Source organism: Chlorocebus sabaeus, chromosome 19 (assembly GCF_047675955.1).
Source record: "Chlorocebus sabaeus isolate Y175 chromosome 19, mChlSab1.0.hap1, whole genome shotgun sequence".
Classification (NCBI taxonomy): domain Eukaryota; kingdom Metazoa; phylum Chordata; class Mammalia; order Primates; family Cercopithecidae; genus Chlorocebus; species Chlorocebus sabaeus.
In genome coordinates, this window is record NC_132922.1 from 33128005 (window position 1) to 33151641 (window position 23637).

The window sequence follows — 23637 nt, forward strand, 5'->3', positions numbered from 1 at the left end:
TTTGTATTTTTAGTAGAAATGGGGTTTCACCAGGCTGGTCTGAACTCCTGACCTTCAGTGATCCACCCGTCTTGGCCACCCAAAGTGCTGGGATTACAGGAGTGAGCCACTGCACCCAGCCCAAAATTCAAAACTTTTTGAGCGCTGAAATAACATCACAAGTGGAAAATTCCACACTTGACCTCATGTGATGGGTTGTAGGCAAATCAGTCAAAAATCTGCTTTGTACACACAAAATATTATATATATGTTTGTATTATAAATATTGTATATTTATATTATATATGTTAATATTATATAAAATTACCTTCACTCTATATGTATAAAGATACATACAAAAAGAAGTAAATTTCATGTTTGGACTTTCCCATCCCCAAGGCATCTCATCACATATATACAAACATTCCAAAAAAAAAAAAAAATTAAAATCCAAAACACTTCTGATCCCAAGCACTTTGGATGAGGGATACTCACCCTGTATGTTCAATGCAGTAATTAATGCAAAACAGCAGAGAAAATAAAGGCAAGACCTTGTGCTCAAGGAATGTATCACTTAGTAGGGTATAAAAATAATGCTGTGTCATAGTGAAAGTGCTATTGAGAGTTCATATGGCAGTGCTGCTTTCCTTAGAAGAAGAAGAAAAAAAAGTTCAGATGGGAAAAAGACCTCTTTGGGTAGAGGTCAGAGAAAGCAGGGAGATCACAGAAAGCTTCACGGAGGGACTAGCATTTATATCAGGCATCTGTAGAACGGGTAAGATTTTGGCAGGCGAAGGGTACACAGAAGACACAATGCAGGCAAAAGCACAGAGACAGAAAAACAGGATAAGGACACAGCCCTGTTTAATTAATGCAGAGTGCACATGAAGAATAGAAGGTCAGTGAGGACAGGACCATGGAGAAACCTGAATGACAGAGAGCTAAGAAATACAGACTTCATCCAACAGGCGATGGTTTGTCACTGACATCTCTAAGGTACAAAATTACAATCAGAGCTTTGCTTTAAAATTCTTCTGATAGCAAAGCCAGAATGGAGAGATGCTGCAGACACAGAGACTCTTGCTTTCTTCAGGAAGTCTGAGTGAAAGCAATAAAGCCCTACAGCGCAGGCCGTGTGTCTATGTCTATTAATAACAGGCCACCGCGTGCCTACTGCTTATCACAGCTGTGTCAGGCACAAGGGCTATGAGGAAGAATGGGTCTATTCTTACAGAATTTACTAGGCAGCTGTGAAGACTGACATATGAATAACTAACTTCAATACGCTACAGAAAGCTTTATGACAGCTGTATGCACAAGGGCTAGGCCAACCCAGAGGGTAAGGCACAATAAAAGGCCAGAAAGAGAACCAATGGAATGGCATGTCACCGAGATGTACAGAAATTGTCATCCAAAGGCTAGACAACACTCATAAAAGCTACAGGGAATCTGAATAGAATATGTAAAGCAATTAATTTCGACTTCATTTTACGATGATGGTTGCTATTCGTCTGAAGTAGAATAATTTCATTCTTCAACCAAGACCAAAAATTTTCTACATATATCAAGGATCTAATATAAATCAGAAGTCTATCAGCCCCATAAAAAAGGAAAAAGTACAAATAAATCACACGACCATGATGTCGGCATCATACTGCACCACATTCTACCGCAACCCTTGCTCCAACCACTTCAGAGGCCATGGTAAGCATCAAGCATGTTCTATGAGTATAGAATAAGCAGGGGGGTAAAATAATACGGCATGACCACAACATTCACCATCAAAAACAACTGGCTTGTATCCAGCTCCAACTGTGCACCAGCTGTGCGAATCTGGATACCTTGCTTGGACTTTCAGATTTCAATTTCTTCACAAATAAAAGGGGGATGACTGACTAGGTAGGATTGTTTTTGTTTTATTTTTAGAGTTGGGGTCTTGCTCTGTCACACTGGCTGAAGTGCAGTAGCAGGATCATAGCTCACTGTGGCCTCAACCTTCTGGCCCCAGGGGATCCTCTCAGCCTCCTGAGTAGCTGGGAGTAACAGCCTGGGCCACTGCACTCGGCTAAGTTTTTTTTATTTTTTGTAGAGATGAGTCTCTCTATGTTGCCCAGGCTGGTCTCAAACTCCTGGCTTCAAGCAATTCTCCTACCTCGGGTGTCCCAAAGTGCTGAGATTATATGTGTGAGCCACCACACCTGCACCTGAGTCCACTTTTAAAATGAGGTATAGTTTTTTCTTTTGGTTTTTTGTTTTGTTTTTGTTTTTGTTTTTTGAGACAGAGTCTCGGCTCTGTCACCAGACTGGAGTGCAGTGGAGCGATCTTGGCTCAATGCAACCTCCATCTCCCAGGTTCAAGTGATTCTCCTGCCTCAGCCTCCCAAGTAGCTGGGACTACAGGCGCACACCACCATGCCCAGCTAATATTTGTATTTTTAGTAGAGACGGGGTTTCACCATGTTGGCCAGGATGGTCTCAATCTCTTGACCTCGTGATCCACCCTTGTCGGTCTCCCAAAGTGCTGGGATTACAGGCATGAGCCACCGCGCCCGGCCCAAGGTACAGTATTTATAGGGCTTAGATTAGTACTTTGTACATAGGAAGTAATCAGTAAGTTCTGCTATTTCATAACTTGTTAATGTTTGTGTTGTCATTTTAATTGTTGTTTTTGGTGGTATGGTGGTAGGACAAAGAGCTATTTTAAAATACCAACTGGATGGGACAATAAGAAGGTAAAAACAATTGGAAACAACACCCTTCTCCTTGGCTAAAGAAGGTAATTTACAAACTTTTCCTTCCTCCTCCATCTCTTCTAAATAGAGATCATACAAAATTGGAAAGTAAAATATGTCTTTAAAAATTACAATATTGTAGTATACAGTTAGGAAAATTGGAGGGCCCACTGGCTTGGAAGAGAGAAAGGGCTTCTAGGCCTCCAAGCTTTTGAGGATGACAGCTTGCCCCAGCCTCAGGGTAAGGACCACTGGAATGGTCCAGAAGAGGATGCATTCAGGAGAGGGAAAAAGGGAGAGGGAAAGAGGGAGAGAGACAAATAGAGAGAGACACAGGGAGGGTTTGGTTCAGCTAAGTAAGAAAAGACATGGAGATCCTAACCTGTATTTAACTACTATTAAAAAAGACATAAGTACATTTTTAAGTCCAATGTGGAAGGAAGCCCGTATTGTACAATACCTCTACATAAAAAACTACAAAGTAGGCCGGGCACGGTGGCTCACACCTGTAATCCCAGCACTTTGGGAGGCTGAGGCGGGCGGATCACGAGGTCAGCAGATCGAGACTGTCCTGGCTAACGCAGTGAAATCCCGTCTCTACTAAAAAATACAAAAAATTAGCCGGCCGTGGTGGCGGGCGCCTGTAGTGCCAGCTACTCAGGAGGCTGAGGCAGGAGAATGACGTGAACCTGGGAGGCGGAGCTTTGCAGTGAGCTGAGATCGTGCCACTGCACTCCAGCCTGGGGGACAGAGCGAGACTTCGTCTCAAAAAAAAAAAACTACAAAGTATTATTGAGAGAAATTAAAGATATCCTAAAGGGATATATAGATCATACTCACAGATTGGAAAACTATTGTAAAGATGTCAACTATTCCCAAATTAACCCTTTAGTTCACTACAATCTCCAATATAAAATCCCACCAGGTTTTTTCTTATGGGAATTGATGACCAATTCTAAAATCTATGTAGCAATTTAAAAAGGCTAAGGAAATTTAGCTGATCTTGAAAAACAAGCTGACACTCAACTCATTACAAAGGTACACTGATTAAGACTATATAAGTATGTAAGAGCTTAAAAATAGACCCAGCTGGGCACAGTGGTTCACACCTGTAATCCCAGCACTTTGGGAAGCTGAGGCGGGAGGATCGCTTGAGGCCAGGAGTTCAAGACAAGCCTGAGCAACACAGTAAGACATCGTCTCCACACACACGCATACACACACACACACACACAAACACAACTGGCCAGGTGTGATGGCACCTGCAGTCCCATCTACTCAACTCAGGAGGCTGAAATGGGATGATCCCTTGAGCCTAGGAGTTTGCGTCTGCACTGAGCTATGATCGTGCCACTGTAGTCCAGCCTGGATGACAGAGGGAGACCTTGTCTCAATTCCCAAAAAACACAGAGAGGCAATTAGACCAATTAAATAAAATAGAATCCAGAACTAGATATATAAGGTCACATGATTTGTGGCAAAGATAACTCTGGAAAAATGGATCCTATTTACTAAATGCACACACACATATATATATATATATAATCTACTTATTTGCATACATTTATACAAGCAAAACATATGTTTAGAAAAATGTACACCAAACCATTATGAGTTATTTCTAAGGGGCAAGGTAACAAGAAAAGTGTGCATCATAAAAATTTCTTGGCTGGGCGTGGTGGCTCATGCCTGTAATCCCAACACTTTGGGAGGCTGAGGTGGGCGGATCACCTGAGGTCAAGAGTTCAAGACCAGCCTGGTTAACATGGCGAAACTCCGCCTCTACTAAAAAATACAAAAATCAGCCAGGCGTGGTGGCACGTGCCTGTAATCCCAGCTACTTGGGAGGCTGAGGCAGGAGAATCACTTGAACCCAGGGGGCGGAGGTTGCAGTGAACCGAGATCATGCCATTGCACTCCAGCCTGGGTGGCATTAAGATTTCCGTCTCAAAAAAAAAAAAAAAAAAAATTTCGTATAAGGGTCATGACTTAAAAAAAAAACATATAAATATATTTCCATTTATTTAAAAGAATGTATTTTTTTCACCACCCTGAAGCCCACTCCCGAGCCCTGCACCAAACGGAATAAAGCTTTTTGCAGCATAACAAAATGGTTTAAATTAAAAAATGACAAAAATTTAAAAACTAAAAGAATGTAAATATGAACAGGGCTCTCTCTGCTGCTTCGTGGGAACATGAGATTAGTAGATACTCAACAATCTCCACAGGAACTGTGGAACAATTTGAATCAGGTGAAGAGTCTCCTGAATGTCTGAATTTCGCACATCTCAAACACTGAGTAGGGCATGTGGAAATATTATTACCAATTTTTTTAAACTTTTTATTTTTTTAGTATTGAGATTCACATTCATAAAATTCACATAACATAAAATCCATAGCCAGGCACAGTGGCTCACACCTATAATCCCAACATTTTGGAAAGCAAAGGCGAGAGGATCACTTCAGCCCAGGAATTTGAGACCAACTGGGCAACACAGTGAGATCCCATGTCTAAAAAAAAAAAAAAAATTAAGGCCGGGCACGGTGGCTCACACCTGTAATCCCAGCACTTTGGGGGGCTGAGGTGGGCAGACTGCCTGAGGTCAGGAGTTCGAGACCAGCCTGATCAACATGGAGAAACCCCATCTCTACTAAAAATACAAAAAAATTAGCCAGGCATGGTGGCGCATGCCTGTAATCCCAGCTACTCGTGAGGCTGAGGCAGGAGAATCACCTGAACCTGGGAGGTGGAGGCTGTGGCGAGCCGAGATCGCACCACTGCACTCCAGCCTGGACAACAAGAGTGAAACTCCGTCTCAGAAAAAGAAAAATTAAAAAATTTTAAAAATTAGCTGGGCGTGGTGATGTACACCTGTAGTCCCAGCTACTCAGAAGGCTGAGGTGGGAGAATCACTTGAGCCTGGGAGGTCAAGGCTATGGTGAGCCATGATCATGCCACTGTACTCCAGCCTGAATGACAGAACGAGACAGGGAAGGAAGGGAGGGAGGGAGGGAGGGAGGGAGGAAGGAAGAAAGGAGAAGGAGAAAGAAAGAGAAAGAGAGAGAGAAAGAGAAAGAGAGAGAGAAAGAGAAAGAAAAAGAAAAAGAGAGAAAGAGAGAGACAGAAAGAAAGGAAAGAAAGAAAGAAAGAAAGAAAGAAAGAAAGAAAGAAAGAAAGAAAGAAAGAAAGAAAGAGAAAAGAAAGAAAGAAAGAGAAAATGAAACCCACAATTTCTAGGTGTACCATTCAGTGGTTTTTAGTATATTCACAGTGTTGGGTAACCACCAGAATTACCAGAAAATTCCCATCATCCCAGAAAGACACCTTCTGGTAGTCACTCTCCATTCTCCCCTTTTTCATCACCGGGCAATCACTAATCTACGTTCTACCTCTATGGATTGCCTGTTCTGAGAAGTATAAATGGAGTCACACAATACAGCCCTTTGTGTCTGGCCGCTTCCACTTAGCAGACTGTTTTCAAGGCCCGCCCATGTTGAAGCATGTATCAGTACTTCATTCTTTTTTTTTTTTTTTTGAGATGGAGTCTCACTCTTTCACCAGGCTGGAGTGCAGTGGCGTGATCTTGGTTCACTGCAACCTCCGCCTCCCGGGTTCCAGCGAATATCCTGCCTCAGCCTCCTGAGCAGCTGGGATTACAGGCGCCCACCACCACGCCTGGCTAATTTTTGTATTTTTAGTAGAGACGGGGTTTCACCAAGTTGGCCAGGATGGTCTCGATCTCTTGACCTCGTGATCCACCCACCTCGGCCTCCCACAGGTGTGAGCCACTGCGCCCGGCAGTACTTCATTCTTCTTTATGGCTGAGAATAATATTTCATTGTATGTAGGCACCACATTTTACTTATTAATTAGCTGGTGAACATTTGGGTTGATTCTACCTTTTAGAATAGTGTTGTTATAAATGTCCACATACTAGTTTTTGTTTGAATGCTTTTGTTACTTTTAATACAGCAGGAGCAAAACTGCCAGATCATATGATAATTTTATGTCAAATTATTTTCCAAAAAACTTAGAAAAATATTTCCAAATATTCTTGGAATTCCAAAACATTTCTGAAAATAATGATGTTGAACATTTTTTCATGTGCTAATTGGCCATTTCTATATTTTCTTTAGGATGATGTCTAATTCAAATCTTTTGCCCATTTTTAAATTGAGTTGTGTTTTTATGTTGGATTATGAGAATTTATTCTTTTTTTTTTTTGGAGACAGAGCAAGGCTCTGTCTCCCAGGCTGGAGTGTAGTGGTGAGCCATCTCACCTCACTGCAACCTTGGGTTCCTGAGTTCAGGCAACTCTTCTGTCTCAGCCTCCCAAGTAGCTGGGATTACAGGCATGCGCCACCGCGCCTATTTTATTTTTGTAGATACAGGGTTTCACCATGTTGCCCAGGCTGGTCTTGAACTCCTGATCTCAAGTGATCCAGCCACCTCAGCCTTCCAAAGTACTGGGATTACAGGCATGAGCCACCACGCCTGGCAGGGTTTTTAATTCTTAAATAAGACTGCTACAAAATTAGATACTGATATAATCGTAAAGTGCTTGTAATTAGGTTGAGACTAAAGGAAACAGGGAGATAAACAAGGCATCCTAAAAAGTAGTTCTATGAGAGGAACTAGTAGTCTATGCTAATTAATAATTTTTAAAAATCTTTTTAAAAGATCTCTGCCATCAGTGCCATTCCTCATATGGATTCCTTTCCCAGACTTCAAACCCCGCATGACTAAAACAGACTGTCACTGCTATAATCTTACGGGATTTCATCTGTTTCAAACTCTCATTACATTTTCATTCGTAGAGGCATAATATAAAACCATTACACATTTCTGGGACCATCATCAATAATGAATGCTAACAAAGAGTACCCCACAAGCAAATGCAGTACATGAAGTCTATACACCCATCAGCTGCAGAGCTCACGCCGTACAGCCAGCCAGAAGAGATGCTTGTCATACTGAAGACTATAAACTACAAGTACTAACTCCACATCATTTCTGTCTTACCCCACACCTAATATTTTAGCGAGCATCTATCTCATCATCTTCCCCTCTTTTATTTAATCATTAAGTACTAAATATAACTCAATATATTTATTCCTAAATATATCTTCTAACATCTAAATCTATCTCTTCCCTTCCATCAACATTTTCTGGTATTACTCTAATATAAGCAATCTTCTTTTCCCTTCCTCCCTCCGTGCATCACTCTAATATAAGCAATCCTCCCCTCCCCGCCCCTCCCGTTCTTTTCTTTTCTCTTCTCTTCTTTTTGAGACAGAGTCTCTCTCTGTTGCCCAGGCTAGAGTGCAGTGGCGAGAACACAGCTCACTGCAACCTCTGCCCCCAGGATTCAAGCAACCCTCCTGCCTTAGCCTTCAGAGTAGCCAGGACCACAGGCATGCCCCATCACAACTGGCTAATTTTTACATTTTTTGTAGAGACGGGGTTTTGCCATGTTGCCCAGGCTGCTCTCAAATTCCTGATCTTAAGCAATCTGCTTGCTTCGGCCTCCCAAAGTGTTAGGATTACAGGCTTGAGCCACCATGCCTGGCCTCAATCGTTATCTTTCATCACAAGCAATGCAAAGACTCCGAAAGGCCTGCAATCCAACTTGGATGATGTAAAAAAAAAAAAAAAAAAAAAAACAGTAAGTTAAGCCAAAAATCTGGAAATCATATTGGATTTCTCCAATTCTTGACTTCTTATTATCAGGAACTGTGCTCTTTAGGTGCTGGTAATAAAACAATCTCTACCTTCAAAGAGTTTAAAATACAGTAACAGAGGCCGGGCATTGTTGTCTCATGCCTGAAATCCCAGTACTTTTGGAGGCCCAGGCAGGAGGATAAGCTTGAGCCCAGGAATTAGAGACCACCTGGGTAAGATGGTAAGACCCCATCTCTGTAAAAAAAATAAAAATAAAAATAGCAATGGAGACAAACAGGGTACTCTGCGAACATGAGAGATTCGTGGAAGAGGGAACAACAATGTTGGATCTTTTTTTTTTTTGAGATGGAATCTCACTCTGTTGCCCAGGCTGCCTGCCACCACATCTGGCTAACTTTTCTAATTTTTGCATTTTTACTAAAGATGGGTTTTCACCATGTTGGCCAGGCTGGTTTTGAACTCCTGGCCTCAAGAGATCCACCCATCTCGGCCTCCCAAAGAGCTGGGATTACAGGTGTGAGCCACTGTGCCCGGCCAAAGTTGGATCTTTTTTTTTTTTTTTTTTTTTTGAGGCGGAGTCTCGCTCTGTCGCCCAGGCTGGAGTGCAGTGGCCAGATCTCGGCTCACTGCAAGCTCTGCCTCCCGGATTTAGGCCATTCTCCTGCCTCAGCCTCCCGAGTAGCTGGGACTACAGGCGCCCACCACCTCGCCCGGCTAGTTTTTTGTATTTTTTAGTAGAGACGGGGTTTCACTGTGTTAGCCAGGATGGTCTCGATCTCCTGACCTCGTGATCCGCCCGTCTCGGCCTCCCAAAGTGCTGGGATTACAGGCTTGAGCCACCGCGCCCGGCCCCAAAGTTGGATCTTAAAGAATGAAAGAGAAAACCAGCAGCTCAAAGATAAGCAAGATATTCCAGGCAGAAGGAAACGCATAAACAAAAACATGGTGCTGAAAAATATCATCGTATATGCAGACTACTGGCTCTTCAGCATGCCAAAGCACAGGACAGGGAGTGAAGAAAGGCAAAGCTGGAGCTGGAGAAGGAGGAAAGATTAGGCCAAAGAACGAGAAGTAAAATATCAGTGCCTGTCTTGATATAAAACATTGCCTCTACCTCATAAAAGGTCCATGTTTCCCCCTCGGTCTTGCCGAGACATGAATTCAAGACCCTGTCCCACAATATGGCACCTCATACACACCACCAACTACTTAGAGGAGAAAAGATGAATCTAAGGTATCATCAGGCCATTACATAAAGGCTTAGTTTGAATGTTATGAAATAAAGTAGTTCTACATTTGAAGTCTATTTATAATTTTGACTCTTTCAGTTAAAAAGCAAGCGGGCAAATTCATACAATATTTAGAATGATACATTATCCCTTCTTGAGCACATTAATGTTTTCCTAGGAAACCCAACATAAATTTTTGAAAGGCTACAGCACTGTGAAGGGCATTAGAGGAGGCAAAGTCAATCTTCACTATCACTAGGGCCATCATTTAACCCACATCTCTCTGTAATTGTGTACTAGGTGCTCCCTCTGGGAGGGGAGGCTTATCTTGGCAATGTGACTCATTGTGCCCTATAAATGCCATACTAAATTCCCAAGTGCTGTCTCCTTATTCATATAGATACTGGTATTAAAATTTTAGGGGAGCAGAAAAGGTTTTGCAAATATTACGAAAGGTATTAAGACCTCTCTCCCTTAAAACTGTGCTTTCATACAAAGCAGCATACCATTTTAGGGGAAATTTTAGACTCCCTGAAGCACATCTATGGACTCCAATTTAAGGCCCCTTATCTGGCTCCATCAGGGTCTGGCTTAAATTCCACTGTATTCAATCTTCCTCTCTTATTTCTCCCGAACTCCTAGACAGCACTGAGTCTGGGCCACACAAAGTATCACAATATCTATTTTGTACCATACTTCTAATTTTTTCACATGTATTAGTCATCTTCTCAACGACACCATAAATACTTCAAGGGAGAAAACATGCCTTCAACTTCTTTGTTATCCCCCAGGTAATGCCTAACGTATGCTGAGCAAAGAGTAATGCTCAATAAATGCTTGGATGATAGGAAAGTTGGTCCCATCTTTGATATAAAAGCTCTAAACATCAAGTACTGTTAGGTAGCACTCTTCATTCATCTCTGTATTTCCATACCTCTGAGCTGCACCTGTGTCTTCACTGTTCAAGGTCACACAGCACTGGTGCTAAAGACAATTCCAACCCCAAACAGAGTGACTGAAGTCACACTGTCCCATCAATCCAGAAAATCCAGAATGCTCTCCCAATTCTGCCCATCTGAATCCTTCTTGTTACTTCTAAACTCATAGGATTTATCTGTTACTCCTTGCTATAAAACATACAGGAAATAGTGTGGATCTGCCTTATATCCCTAACTATAAGCTCCTGGAGACTAAGGATATATTTTTATAATATTTTTGTTGCACTGGTTTCTTTTCTCAGCCACACTCTTCCCATGTGCCTCATAGGATTCAATACATATTATATTAATATAATGAAATGTTATGTATAGTTATATTAATATAGGTTGGGTGCAGTGGCTGAGGCCTATAATCCCAGCACTTTGGGAGGCCGAGGTAGGTGGATTGTTTGAGCCCAGGAGTTCGAGACTAGCCTGGGCAACATAGTGAGATTCTATCTCTACAAAAAATACAAAAATTGGCCAGGAGTGGTTGCGCATGCCTGTAGTCCCAGCTACTCGGGAGGCTGAGGTAGGAGGATCCCTAGAGCCTGGGAGGTGGAGGTTGTAGTGAGCCAAGTTTGCGCCACTGTCCTCCAGCCTGGGTGACCGAGACCCTATCTCAAGAAAAAAAAAAAAAATATATATATATATATACACACACACACACACATAAATACACACACACACACACACATATATATATGTAATTAACATTGAAGTCTTTGGAAACTTAGTAAGGCTGGCCCAGTTCTTGAACCTGGGGTCTTTTCCATTGAATAGCTGTCACTTCTCTTTCTGCATCTTTGCATACTTTGCCCACATAGATGAAACATTATTTTCTTTTCCTTATGATTTTTAATAGAGATGAGGTCTTGCTATGTTGCCCAGGCTGGTCTCAAATTTCTGGGCTCCAGTGATCCACCCAAAGTGCTGGGATTACAGGCATGAGCCACCATTCCCGGACAGAACATTCTTTTTTTTCCTTTTTTTTTTTGAGATGGAGTCTCACTCTGTCGCCCAGGCTGGAGTGCAGTGGCAGGATCTCAGCTCACTGCAAGCTCCGCCTCCCGGGTTTACGCCATTCTCCTGCCTCAGCCTCCCGAGTAGCTGGGACTACAGGCGCCCTCCACCTCGCCCGACCAGTTTTTTGTATTTTTTATTAGAGACGGGGTTTCACCGTGTTAGCCAGGATGGTCTCGATCTCCTGACCTCGTGATCCACCCGTCTCAGCCTCCCAAAGTGCTGGGATTACAGGCTTGAGCCACCGCGCCCGGCCAGAACATTCTTTATGTGCAATATAATATGTATCATAACCTGCCATTCTTGACCTGCAAGTCTCTCTAACGAGGAAATATATGTTTTCCAACTTCTACTATAAACAAAGAAGAAAGACATTCACTGAAGGTCTGAACAGGACTGAATAATCTCAGAGCATAACCAAAGCTCAGTTTAGGATATATCATAAATGGTTCAAACACACAAAATTCAAAACATAACAACACCTTTCTACGTTCTAGCAGAGGCCTTTTGTTACTGAGTCATGGTCCCCCCAAGCTACCTAAGCTATCTAACGAATCCTTGGCTGCTTTTCAACGCAAGTCCTTTACTTCCTTCAAGATGTGACCATATGTCTTTACAAAGCCTTCCCTGATTAAGCCCTACCTTACTTCACAACTACCTTTTTTTTTTTTTTTTTTTGAGATGGAGTTTCACTCTGTCATCCAGGCCGGAGTGCAGTGGTACGATCTTGGCTCACTGCAACCTCCGCCTCCCGAGTTCAAGCAATTCTCCTGCCTCAGCCTCCTAAGTAGCTGGGATTACACGTGTGCACCATCACACTTGGCTAACTTTTTTTAAAAAATACTTTTGGTAGAAATGGTGTTTCACCATGGTGTTGGCCAAGCTGATCTGGAACTCCTGACTTCAAGTGATTCGCCCGCTTCGGCCTCCCAAACTGTCAGGATTACAAGCATAAGCCACCACGCCTGACCCATTTTTTTTTCTTTGTATAGACAGTCCCCAACTTATGATGGTTCCACTTAACAATATTTTGACTTTACCATGGGTTTATCACAGTATTAAATGCAATTTTGGCTGGGCGCAGTGGTTCATGCCTATAAAGTAATCCCAGCACTTTGGGAGGCTGAGGCGGGTGGATCACAAGGTCAAGAGATGGAGACCATCCTCGCCAACATGGTGAAACCCAGTCTCTACTAATACAAAAATTAGCTGGGCATGGTGGTGCATGCCTGTAGTCCCAGCTACTCGGGAGGCTGAGGCAGGAGAATCACTTGAATCCGGGAGGCGGAAGTTGCAGTGAGCTGAGATTGCACCACTGCACTCCAGCCTGGCGACAGAGCAAGACTCCATCTCAAAAAAAAAAAAAAAAAAAAAAAAAGCATTTTCAACTTATGATGGGTTTATAGGAATGTGCCCCCATCGTAAATTGAGCGGCTCTATATTCTACAATACCTACTAAAGAACTGTACTTTACCATGGCTTTCTTGATATTTGTTTAGTTTGAGCAACTAAATAATTGGCTCTTTTATGTTTAGGGTATGTTTAACTAGTAAGTATAGAATCAGCAATCTAATAAATTCATAGTCACACTCTGTTTGATAGAAGACAAGACAGAAATGTAAGATTATTATAATCTCTGTTTCAGGAGTCTGTTATGCAGTTGGGGAGATTATATAACATCGAGGTCCTCAAACTTTGCTGCCTAGAAGCACATTACAACCTGTAACAATTAAATTAGAATCCTTAATAAAGGTAGGACCCAGGCGTTATATCTTGTTAAATGTAAAAGGGTATAATTCTGCTGTAATCGATTTAATCTTATTCTTGGTCTCTCTCATACCTGAAGCCCATACATACTCTGGCACAATGAACAGGCAGAGGTAAGATGATTTAGACATTTCAGTAACTGCAAGGTAAATCACTTCATCCACTGAATATTTACAATCACTTCAGTAATATCCTAAACTTTGCTGATTCTTGGTAAGTCACCAATAACAAAGAATCACAGCAGGCAACATGAATTAAAATGGCTACTGTTTACTTAGGGAACGATTTCTGTAACCTTCCTGAAAGACTGGAGGTCCAAGATGGAGAAGAACCCGCTCACCAAAGCCATATCAACAGTTAAGCTAAGTTTTCCTGTAAAGTTGTATTTACCTATCTTTCTGCCAGAATATAATCTGAATGAGTCACGCAGATCCTCTAACATCTGTTACTAAGGAATTACTGTGTCGTATAATTTATACACCCAAAGGCTTATCTGCTTATTAAGTCATCTCTTCAAAAACCTCCATTTTGTGGAGATCAGAAAGAAAGGCTCACGTACAGAATAATTTTACAAGGAAGAAGAAAAGGGTAGTATCAGGTAGCACAAAGTTCCCATTTGTCCCTTATTAACTATAGTCCACTTCTGTTATTTATTTGCTCTTTCAAAATCTCCAAATGAGAAACCAAAACTATGGCTTAGCAGCTTTGTAATCCTCCATCCTCAAATCTCTGTAATGTAATGTCGCTAACAGGAAAGTGATGAGGCATTGCGGAGGATTAAACTTTTTTCATTACTGAAACTACCAACATTTTAAAACTGGGCTAAGTCTTTTTGTTAAGTGAAGAACAAGTTGGGAAAGTCAATATACAATATTGAGTAAATCTGTCACAGTCTCACCATGAGAAGCAAGTAAGATCATCCAACTTTATCAAATAATTTGCATTTCAGAGTTATGAAAAATAGTCAAAGAACATCAGTTACTTCACTACAAGTGGCTTAAAACAGTGTACGCTTCTTAGTCTTTCACTTACATTAAAAGTTTTTCACCAAAAAAAAAAAAAAAAAAAAAAAAACCCTTAAAAAATGTTATTAAACTCCCACCACCAAACTTGACTTACTTGGAGACAAGGAACATAATCTTTGTTCTTCATTCTTAATCTTGGAGTCACCTCTGCTCTCACTTTCTATTCATACTCCACAAGTTTTGTAATCTGTTTTCATGCCATGTCAAAAGATGTCGCCTTACAATTACACAGTTCTTCCAACAGAAAAGTTGTCCAGTGGTCAGAGAGGTCTCAAGTGACAACTGATAGGCATCCTCAAAGGTTACTTATCTGCACTTCTAAAAACAGAGCCTCTAATAGCAATGACTGACTAAATAAGCAAAAACCGAAACAAAAACAAGAGCCATAACAAAAACACTAAGAATTTTAGTTCTCAGAAAACAGACCTTTAGGGTTCTAAAATAAGTTAAGTAAAATGGAAATTTCAAAAGTTCCATCATGGCTGGGCGTGGTGGCTCATGCCTGTAACCTTAGCATTTTGGGAGGCGGGGACAGGGACAGGTGATCACTTGAGTCCAGGATTTTGTGACCAGCCTGGGCAGCATGGCAAAACTGCATCTCTACAAAAAAAAATACAAAAGTTAGGTGAGTGTGGTGGTGCATGCCTGTGGCCCCAGCTACTCGAGAGGCTGAGATGGGAGGATCATTTGAGCCCAGGAGGTAAAGGCTACAGTGAGTCATGACTGTGCCACTGCACTCCAGTCTGGCCAACAGAGTGAAACCCTGTCTCAAAAAAAAAAACAGGCCCATCATGAAGAAATAAGAGAAAAGTCAACAAACTGAAAATTAAAAGTAAAATGTCTCTTTCCCTTATTATTATCTTTTAATGAGGGTTACACTCTGTCACCCAGGGGCTACAGTGCAGTGGCGTAATTGTAACTCATTATAGCCTAAAAACCCTGGGCTCAGCAGATCCTCCCACCTCAGCCTCTTGAGTTGCTGGGATTACAGTCATGAGCCACCGCACCACTGCGCCTGGCTTTTCCCCTTATTTTTAACAGCTCAAAGTTAACAAAAGACTGAAGAATGTTCTTTGTTCCACATCTAGAGGATCTTTTCATTTCATCTAAGACATTAGATCAAGTTTGTCTGATGACAACTTTGGCATAATATATTGTTTAAAAGCAACTCAGATTTATTTTTTATTTTTATTTACTTTTTTTGAGACGAGTCTTGCTCTGTCACCCAGGCTGGAGTGCAGTGGCGTGATCTCAGCTCACTGCAACCTCCGCCTCCCAAATGCAAGGGATTCTCCTGCCTCAGCCTCCATGGTAGCTAAGATTACAGGTGTGCGCCACCACGCCCGGCTAATTTTTTTTTTTAATTTTTAGCAGAGATGGGGTCTCACCATGTTGCCCAGGCTGGTCTCAAATTCCTGACCTCAAATTATCTGCCTGCCTCGGCCTCCCAAAGTGCTGGGATTACAGGCATGAGCCACTGCACCCGGTCAATTCAGATTAAATAGCTTTATGTCTTGTTGTCATGGCCTCCATAACTTACAATGTATTTCTGTATTTAGGACATGTGACATTTTAATGAAGATTCACCGAACATTCTGTGCTCTTATGTAAGATGTCTTAAAGAAAGATTACTAAGCTTTTACTCCTGGGGACCAATCCACATCAAACAAAAATATAAAAATAGCAGTCTTTTTTTTTTTTTTTTTTTTTTTAAGACAAGGTCTTACTCTATTACCCAGGCTGAAGGTCAGTGGCACAATCTTGGCTTACTGCAGCCTTGACCTCCCAGGCTCAGGTGATCCTCCCGCCCCAGTCTCCTGAGTAACTGGGACCACAGATTACTCCCAGTTAATTTTCATATTTTTTGTAGAGACGGGGTCTCACTCACCATGTTGTCCAGGCTGGTCTTAAGCTCCTGGACTTGGGCAATCCACCTGCCTCAGCCTCCCAAAGTGCTGGGAATACAGAAGTGAGCCACTGCACCCGGTCAGTGTTTTCTTTTGTTCTGTTTTGTGACTGAGCCTCACTCTGTTGCCCAGGCTGGAGTGCAGCAGCACGATCTCAGCTCCTGGGTTCTGCAATCTGGGTTCAAGCGATTCTCCTGCCTCAGTCACCTGAGTAGTTGGGATTACAGGAACCCACCACCATGCCTGGCTAATTTTTCTATTTTTATCTATTTTATTTTATTTTATTTTATTTTATTTATTTCTCCCAGGTTCAAGCAATTCTCCTGCCTCAGCCTCCCGAGTAGCTGGGACTACAGGCATGCACCACCATGCCCGGCTAATTTTTGTATTTTTAGTAGAGACAGGGTTTCACCATGTTGGCGAGGCTGGTCTCAAACTCTGGACCTCAGGTGATCTGCCCATCTTGGCCTCCCAAAGTGTTGGGATTACAGGCGTAAGCCACCACGTCCAGCCTCAATTTTGTATTTTTGAGACACGGTTTTGACATGTCACCGGGCTGGAGCTTCTTTTTTTTTTGAGATGGAGTCTTGCTCTGTCACCCAGGCTGGAGTGCAGTGGCCTGATCTTGGCTCACTACAAGCTCCGCCTCCCGGGTTCATGCCATTCTACTGCCTCAGCCTCCTGAGTAGCTGGGACTACAGGCGCTGGCCACCACGCCCAGCTAATTTCTTGTATTTTTAGTAGAGACGGGCTTTCACAGTGTTAGCCAGGATGGTCTCCATCTCCTGGTCTTATGATCCGCCCACCTCGGCCTCCCAAAGTGCTGGGACTACAGGCGTGAGCCACCACCCCCGGCTGAGCCTCTCTTAGTAATTACTGTCATAATGAAGAGCAGGCTTTCACTAAAAGAAAAAGAGCTGTTTTGGATAATATCTTACTTACAACTTATCATGTTAGAAGAATAACATCTACAAGTAGCCTCGGAATCATTCTAACGATCTAAATTGTTTTTAATAGAAAATATTTGTGTTGCTGAGAGTATCTATCTCTTTGGCTTCACTGACATAAAATGCAAAGGAGTAATTTCAAGGGCTCAAAAAATATAAAACTAGCTGGGATAAACCATGGGTTAAGTATGCACAAAAAAGCAGACAGCTATGTCTTGTTATTGTTTTTAAATAAATGATGCCAGAGGGGTTGAGTAACTTGCCCAAGGTCCCTTAGCTTGCTATGACAAATTGGATAGTAACAATAGGTAACCCTTATGTAATTCTTATCATGTGCCCTTCTAAAGACTTCACTTAATCTATTTAAACCTCACAACAACGCTATGAGAGGATTATTATTATTTCCATTCCACAGACATGGAAACCAAAACAAGAAAATAAGATAAGTAGTTTTCCCAAAGTAAAAAAGCTGGGATTCAAACCCAGGCAGTTTGCCTCCAGGGTCCACATTTTTACCAATTATGCTGTCGTGCCTCTTAGGTGAAGTCCCTGATTGATTTCTGGTGCTTTTCTTTCTGTAACAGAGTGCCTTTTGAGTTAATGGCCAGAAGTATTCATAGACAGAGCATGTTATTCTTGGTGTTTTTTTCAAGCACACACACAAAGATATATGCATTAAACTCTTCAATTAAAAAGGAAAGCAGAGAAGAAACATATGTAGATAAAAGGAATATATCAAAATAAATGTAAAATAAAATACAAATATAACTTTGTTTTGGTGGTAGGAACTAAGTAAAAAACTAAGTAAAGGAATATATCAAAATAAATATAAAATAAAATGCAAACATTACTTTGGTGGTAGGAACTAAGTAAAAATCAGGTTGACAATCGCTCAAAGAACTACTAGAAAAATTGGCCGCATCATGATGTCTAAATTTTTTTGTTTCACTTTTTTTTTGGTGGGGGCAGGGGGTCACATCAATTACAAATTATTCTGCCACCTCAAGCAATTTTACCTTCTGAGACATAGCTGCTGCTGCGCTGAGCTCCTATGAACTTTTCCATCTGAAGAAGCTTTGGCAAAATTCCAAAGCCCATCTACATTGGTAAACTCCTAAGGACCCATTTTCCCTTAAGATTTATGCCAACAAACCTCTATCATTACTTCTCAGACTTTATATATCTATCTGCCAAGAAAAAGCTGTTTTGGATAATACACTAATTACAACTTATATTAGAAGAACATCTACAAGTAGCCTTAGAACGATTCTGACAATCTAAATCATTGTTAATAAAAAATATCTGTCATGTTGGGAGTATCCATCCCTTTGGCACCACTGACATAAAACACACAAAGGCTCCACTGACATTTTGTAACTTCGAGGGCTCAAAAATATAAAACCAGCTGGTTGATCCCAGCTAGTTGTATATTTTTGAGCCCTCGAAGTTACAAAATGGAAACAGATCACTGCTTTAGACCCTTATAACCAAATGCCTCTCAGATCACTATTAACCTAAAATAAGAAAATGGACTGTGTTGAAGAAATTACACAGAAGTAATTTTCCACCCAACATGATGAGGAAGATCCACAAAAAATACGTTTCAGAGTATAACACAGTAAACATCCACACCCACATATATAGCAGGCAGATTTCCCAAAACAGTACTTACTCTTACTAAATTGATTTTAGCTGCAACCCACTTCATTAATTTCAGATCATCTCCTTTGTGTCAGCTCCCACAATATGAAAACTATTCTAACAATTAACCTAAAAGCTTCCAAGAGATAGTCTTTAAATATCCTAGATTAAACAAACAAAAACCTATTCTAAAATCAGAAGCTTCATGTCAAAAGAAAATGACAAAGATTAATTTTATTCAAAATACTTAAATATTACAATAGACATTAGATGACATTTCCTCCAATAATCTTTTATGTAATCTAAAAGCAAATCTTTCACAGAAGTATTTAGCTTGTGACGACGGAGAAAGTAAAATACAAGCCTTACCACAGTGGACTTGCTCTGCCCTTTCCAGGAGACAGACTTACTTCCAACGTAGCAACACAAGCCCAGGAAATGAAAGAGAATGAGGAGGGAGGGAGCAAGGATGACTCAGGGAGAATCACAGCACATGAACCAGTCTGTGCCCTCACTGGGCTGCAGGGCAAATAAAAGTCAGAACTGAAACTAAGAGGAAACGGTGATCAGACTTAAGGAGAAGGAAAGAAAACCCACACTCTTCAGAGACACATGTGAAAACCTGCATTTGTAAAAATGTAACATTTTCACAAAACACTTTCACATCATTATTTTGTGAGATAGAGAAGCTATTCTTCTCTTTTTGTAGTTGAAACTGAGGTTCAGAGAAGTTAAACCAATCCTTCCAAAACACAGGGCTAGTATGTGGCAGAGCTGGGTCAAGAAACAAATCTTGTGATTTCTAATCCTTTTCTCAATTCATCATTTGCTGAAAAAAGGCAGAGTGAAAAAAAAAACAAGGTAGAAAGAGAAAACAGGCTGGGCAAGGTGGTGCATGCCTGTAATCCCAGCATTTTGGGAGGCCAAGGAGGGAGGATTGCTTGAGGCCAGGAGTTTGAGACCAGCTTGGGCAACATAGTAAAACCTTCTCTCTGCAAAAAATAAGCCAAGTGTGGTAGTGCATGCACACCTGTGGTCCCAGCGACTAGGGAGGCTGAGGTGGGAGGATCACAAGCCCAGGGAGTTGAGGCTGCAGTGAGCCATGATCATGCCACTGTACTCCAGCCAGGGCAACAAGGCAAGACACTGTCTCTAAGTCCTAGACATTTCTGCTAATAAATCAGAAAACAAAATATTATTTTTCTCCTTCAAATCTGTATGTCCAAAGCCTGCCTGTTCCTAAGTGACAATGTGCTATCACTCCATTAATCCAACAGATTATGGCTGCTGGCACCACCTTCTCTGCTGCAGGTTTTCAAAAGCAGCTGCACTTTGAGAAATAGGCAGTTTGTTTCACTTGATGTTGTGTTCAAGTGACTAAAGACAAATACATTCCCCGTGGAAATCATACCACAGGCTTTATATAACAGACAAGCAGTATCATGTGGTCAAATGATTCTCTTCTGGAAGGGTTTTAAGAGCTGTCAATGTAATGTTCAACACGAAGTATCTTAAGGAGATTCACATTGACAGCTTATGTCACCAGATACATTTTCACCAACTGGCATTAAAAAAAAAAGCAATATCGGCCAGGCGCAGTGGCTCACGTCTGTAATCCCAGCACTTTGGGAGGCCGACAAGGGCGAATCATAAGGTCAGGAGATTGAGACCATCCCGGCTAACACGGTGAAACCCTGTCTCTACTAAAAATACAAAAAATTAGCCAGGCGTGGTGGTGGGCGCCTGTAGTCCCAGCTACTTGGGCGGCTGAGGCAGGAGAATACCATGAACCCGGGAGGCGGAGCTTGCAGTGAGCTGAGATCATGCCACTGCACTCTAGCCTGGGCAACAGAGCGAGATTCCATCTCAAAAAAAAAAAAAAAAAAAAAAAAAAAAAGGCAGTTTCTTGGTTTTTTTTTTTTTTTTTTTTTTTTTGAGACAGAGTTTCACTCTTGTTTCCCAGGCTGAAGTGCAATGGCGTAATCTCGGCTCACTGAAATCTCTGCCTCCCTAGTTCAAGCAATTCTCCTGCCTTAGCCTCCCAAGTAGCTGAGATTACAGGTGCTTGCCATCACACCCAGGTATTTTTGTATTTTTAGTAGAGATGGGGTCTCATCATGTTGGCCAGGATAGCCTCAAACTCCTGACCTCAGGTGATCTGCCCACCTCGGCCTCCCGAAGTGCTGGGATTATAGGCATGAGCCACTGCACCCAGCCTAATATCTTAGTTTTAAACACAAGCAAATGGAGAGCTTAGACTGAACAATGTGAAATACAGATTGGACATTCAAATTTAGAGATAAAACACATTTGAAATATTAATGAAGGCCAGGATGACAGAGCAAGACTGTTTTTTTTTTTTTTGAAGAGGGAGTCTCGCTCTGTGGCCCAGGCTGGAGTGCAGTGGCCGGATCTCAGCTCACTGCAAGCTCCGCCTCCCGGGTTTACGCCATTCTCCTGCCTCAGCCTCCCGAGTAGCTGGGACTACAGGCGCCCGCCACCTCGCCCAGCTAGTTTTTTTGTATTTTTTAGTAGAGATGGGGTTTCACCGTGTTAGCCAGGATGGTCTCGATCTCCTGACCTCATGATCCACCCGTCTCCGCCTCCCAAAGTGCTGGGATTACAGGCTTGAGCCACCGCGCCCGGCCAAGACTGTTTTTTTTTAAAAAAAAAAAAAAAGAAGTATTAATGAACTAGTTATCCAGGCAGTAGATCTTTTCTTTTTGCACAGATACTGGAGTTGAATAATATACTTACTTTCTCTGTAACAAATTACAATCACCAAACAAACCTGGATGTACATCGTCATAAAACTGAAAGTCGAGAAGGGAGTGCATAATATTCCCTGCATTTTTCTTCCTTTGTTGTAAAGCACCATATGGGATAAGTGACAGTTAACCTGGGATGTCTCCTGGCTATCACACAAACCATACACTACACTGGCAAATGGTTTTAAAAAGTATTAAAGTAGGAAGACAACAATAACAATAAATTGTCACAATTCTTATTTTTAAGAACAGCTCAAAAAATATTTTTATTTTCCTAAGACAAATGCTCAGGATTTTCTTCAGTAAGCATTTGCCAAGCACATAAACCTAGTATGTTCAATACTAGTATCCATAGTAATTAAATTTACACGTTTTAAAAATTAACTCAAACCCTCAGATGCATAGTGGCTAAAAAACAATAATGAGGAGCATACTTTATGAAAAGTACTCTCTCTACGGAATCACTGACTGTTGAGCAAATTACAACAAGTAAACTTAAAAAACATTTCTTTTTTTTTTTTTTTTTTTTTTGGGACGGAGTCTCGCTCTGTAGCCCAGGCTGGAGTGCAGTGGCACGATCTCGACCTTGGCTCACTGCAAGCTCCGCCTCCTGGGTTCACACCATTCTCCTGCCTCAGCCTCCTGAGTAGCTGGGACCAGAGGTGCCCGCCACCGCACCCGGCCAATTTTTTGTATTTTTAGTAGAGACGGGGTTTCACCGTGGTCTCATCTCCTGACCTCATGATCCGCCCACCTCAGCCTCCCAAAGTGCTGGGATTACAGGCGTGAGCCACCGTGCCCAGCTTAAAAAACATTTCTAGGCCCAAAGAGAGAAAGAAAAAAACCCGGGAGCAAGAATGGAAAAGACTAAAATGATAAACAGTGAAATTAACCCAAGGAGATGAATGAAGTCCAAATAAATGTCACTTCCTCAGTGCAGCCTCCCCTGAGTAATATAAAAACTCTGACCCCTACATCATGTGTCTCCCTGCGTTGTTGTCACAGCACGTAACTCCCTGTAGTGTATGAAGATACATTACACATCTTCACTGTGATCTCTCTCCATTAGAGTGTCATCTATCTCGGGTCAAGGAAACGCTCTGCTGACAGCTTTCTACTGAGAACCTAGAACAGGGCACAGTATGCAGCAGGTGCTCAATACATGGCTGAATGATGAATGACTGCTTGGAACAAGACAAATTGAAATAAAAAGATAAAATATAGATACAAATGCTGGGATGGATATACTGATATTTTAAAGAATAAGAGGAGGGGCCAGGCACAGTGGCTCATGCCTGTAATCCCAGCACTTTGGGAAGCTGAGGCAGGCAGATCACGAGGTCAAGAGATTCAGACCATCCTGGTCAACATGGCAAAACCCCGTCTCTACTAAAAACACAAAAATTAGCAGGGCGTGGTGGCGGGCGCCTCTAGTCCCAGCTACTCAGGAGGCTGAGGCATGAGAACCGCTTGAACTCAGGAGGCGGAGGTTGCAGTGAGCCGAGATTGTGCCACCGTACTCCAGCCTAGCGACAGAGTGAGACTCCGTCTCAAAAAAAAAAAAAAAAAAAGAATAAGAGGAGAGAGGGACAGAGGGAGGAAGGGAGAGAAGGTTCAGTTCAGCTAAGTAAGAAGACATGAAATCCTAACCAGAAGCTATAATCAGGTCTCGAGCATATACATTTATTTGGCAAGGATTTTCATTAATGTCATTTTTAATACAGAAGGATTTCAAACAGTCTTCACTCCTTCAGGAAAGTTTAAAAAAAATATGGTTCATCCAAACTATTTACTGTTAAAAAAGAAACACAGCCGGGCGTGGTGGCTCACACCTCTAATCCTAGCACTTTGGGAAGCCAAGGCAGGAAGACTGCTTTAGCTCAGGAGTTTGACATCAGCCTGGGCAACAGAGAAAGACCCTGTCTCTTTTTATTTAAAAATAAATAAATAGGCCGGGCG

The 23637-nt window shown here is 41.8% G+C and overlaps 1 protein-coding gene across 11 annotated transcripts in view; it reads right to left on the bottom strand.

The window, feature by feature from the left end:
* Positions 1–23637, bottom strand: part of BCL2L13 (BCL2 like 13) — a 96721-nt gene that overhangs the window by 2944 nt on the left and 70140 nt on the right. Inside the window, exon 1 of one of the 11 annotated variants that reach the window (XM_073007077.1) lies at positions 14510–14966. The exons of the other annotated variants lie outside the window; for them this stretch is intronic. Coding sequence (XP_072863178.1) covers positions 14510–14542 — 33 coding nt within the window. The 5' untranslated portion in view covers positions 14543–14966. Of the gene's footprint in view, positions 1–14509; positions 14967–23637 lie in introns of those variants that run through there. 11 annotated transcript variants of the gene reach the window in all.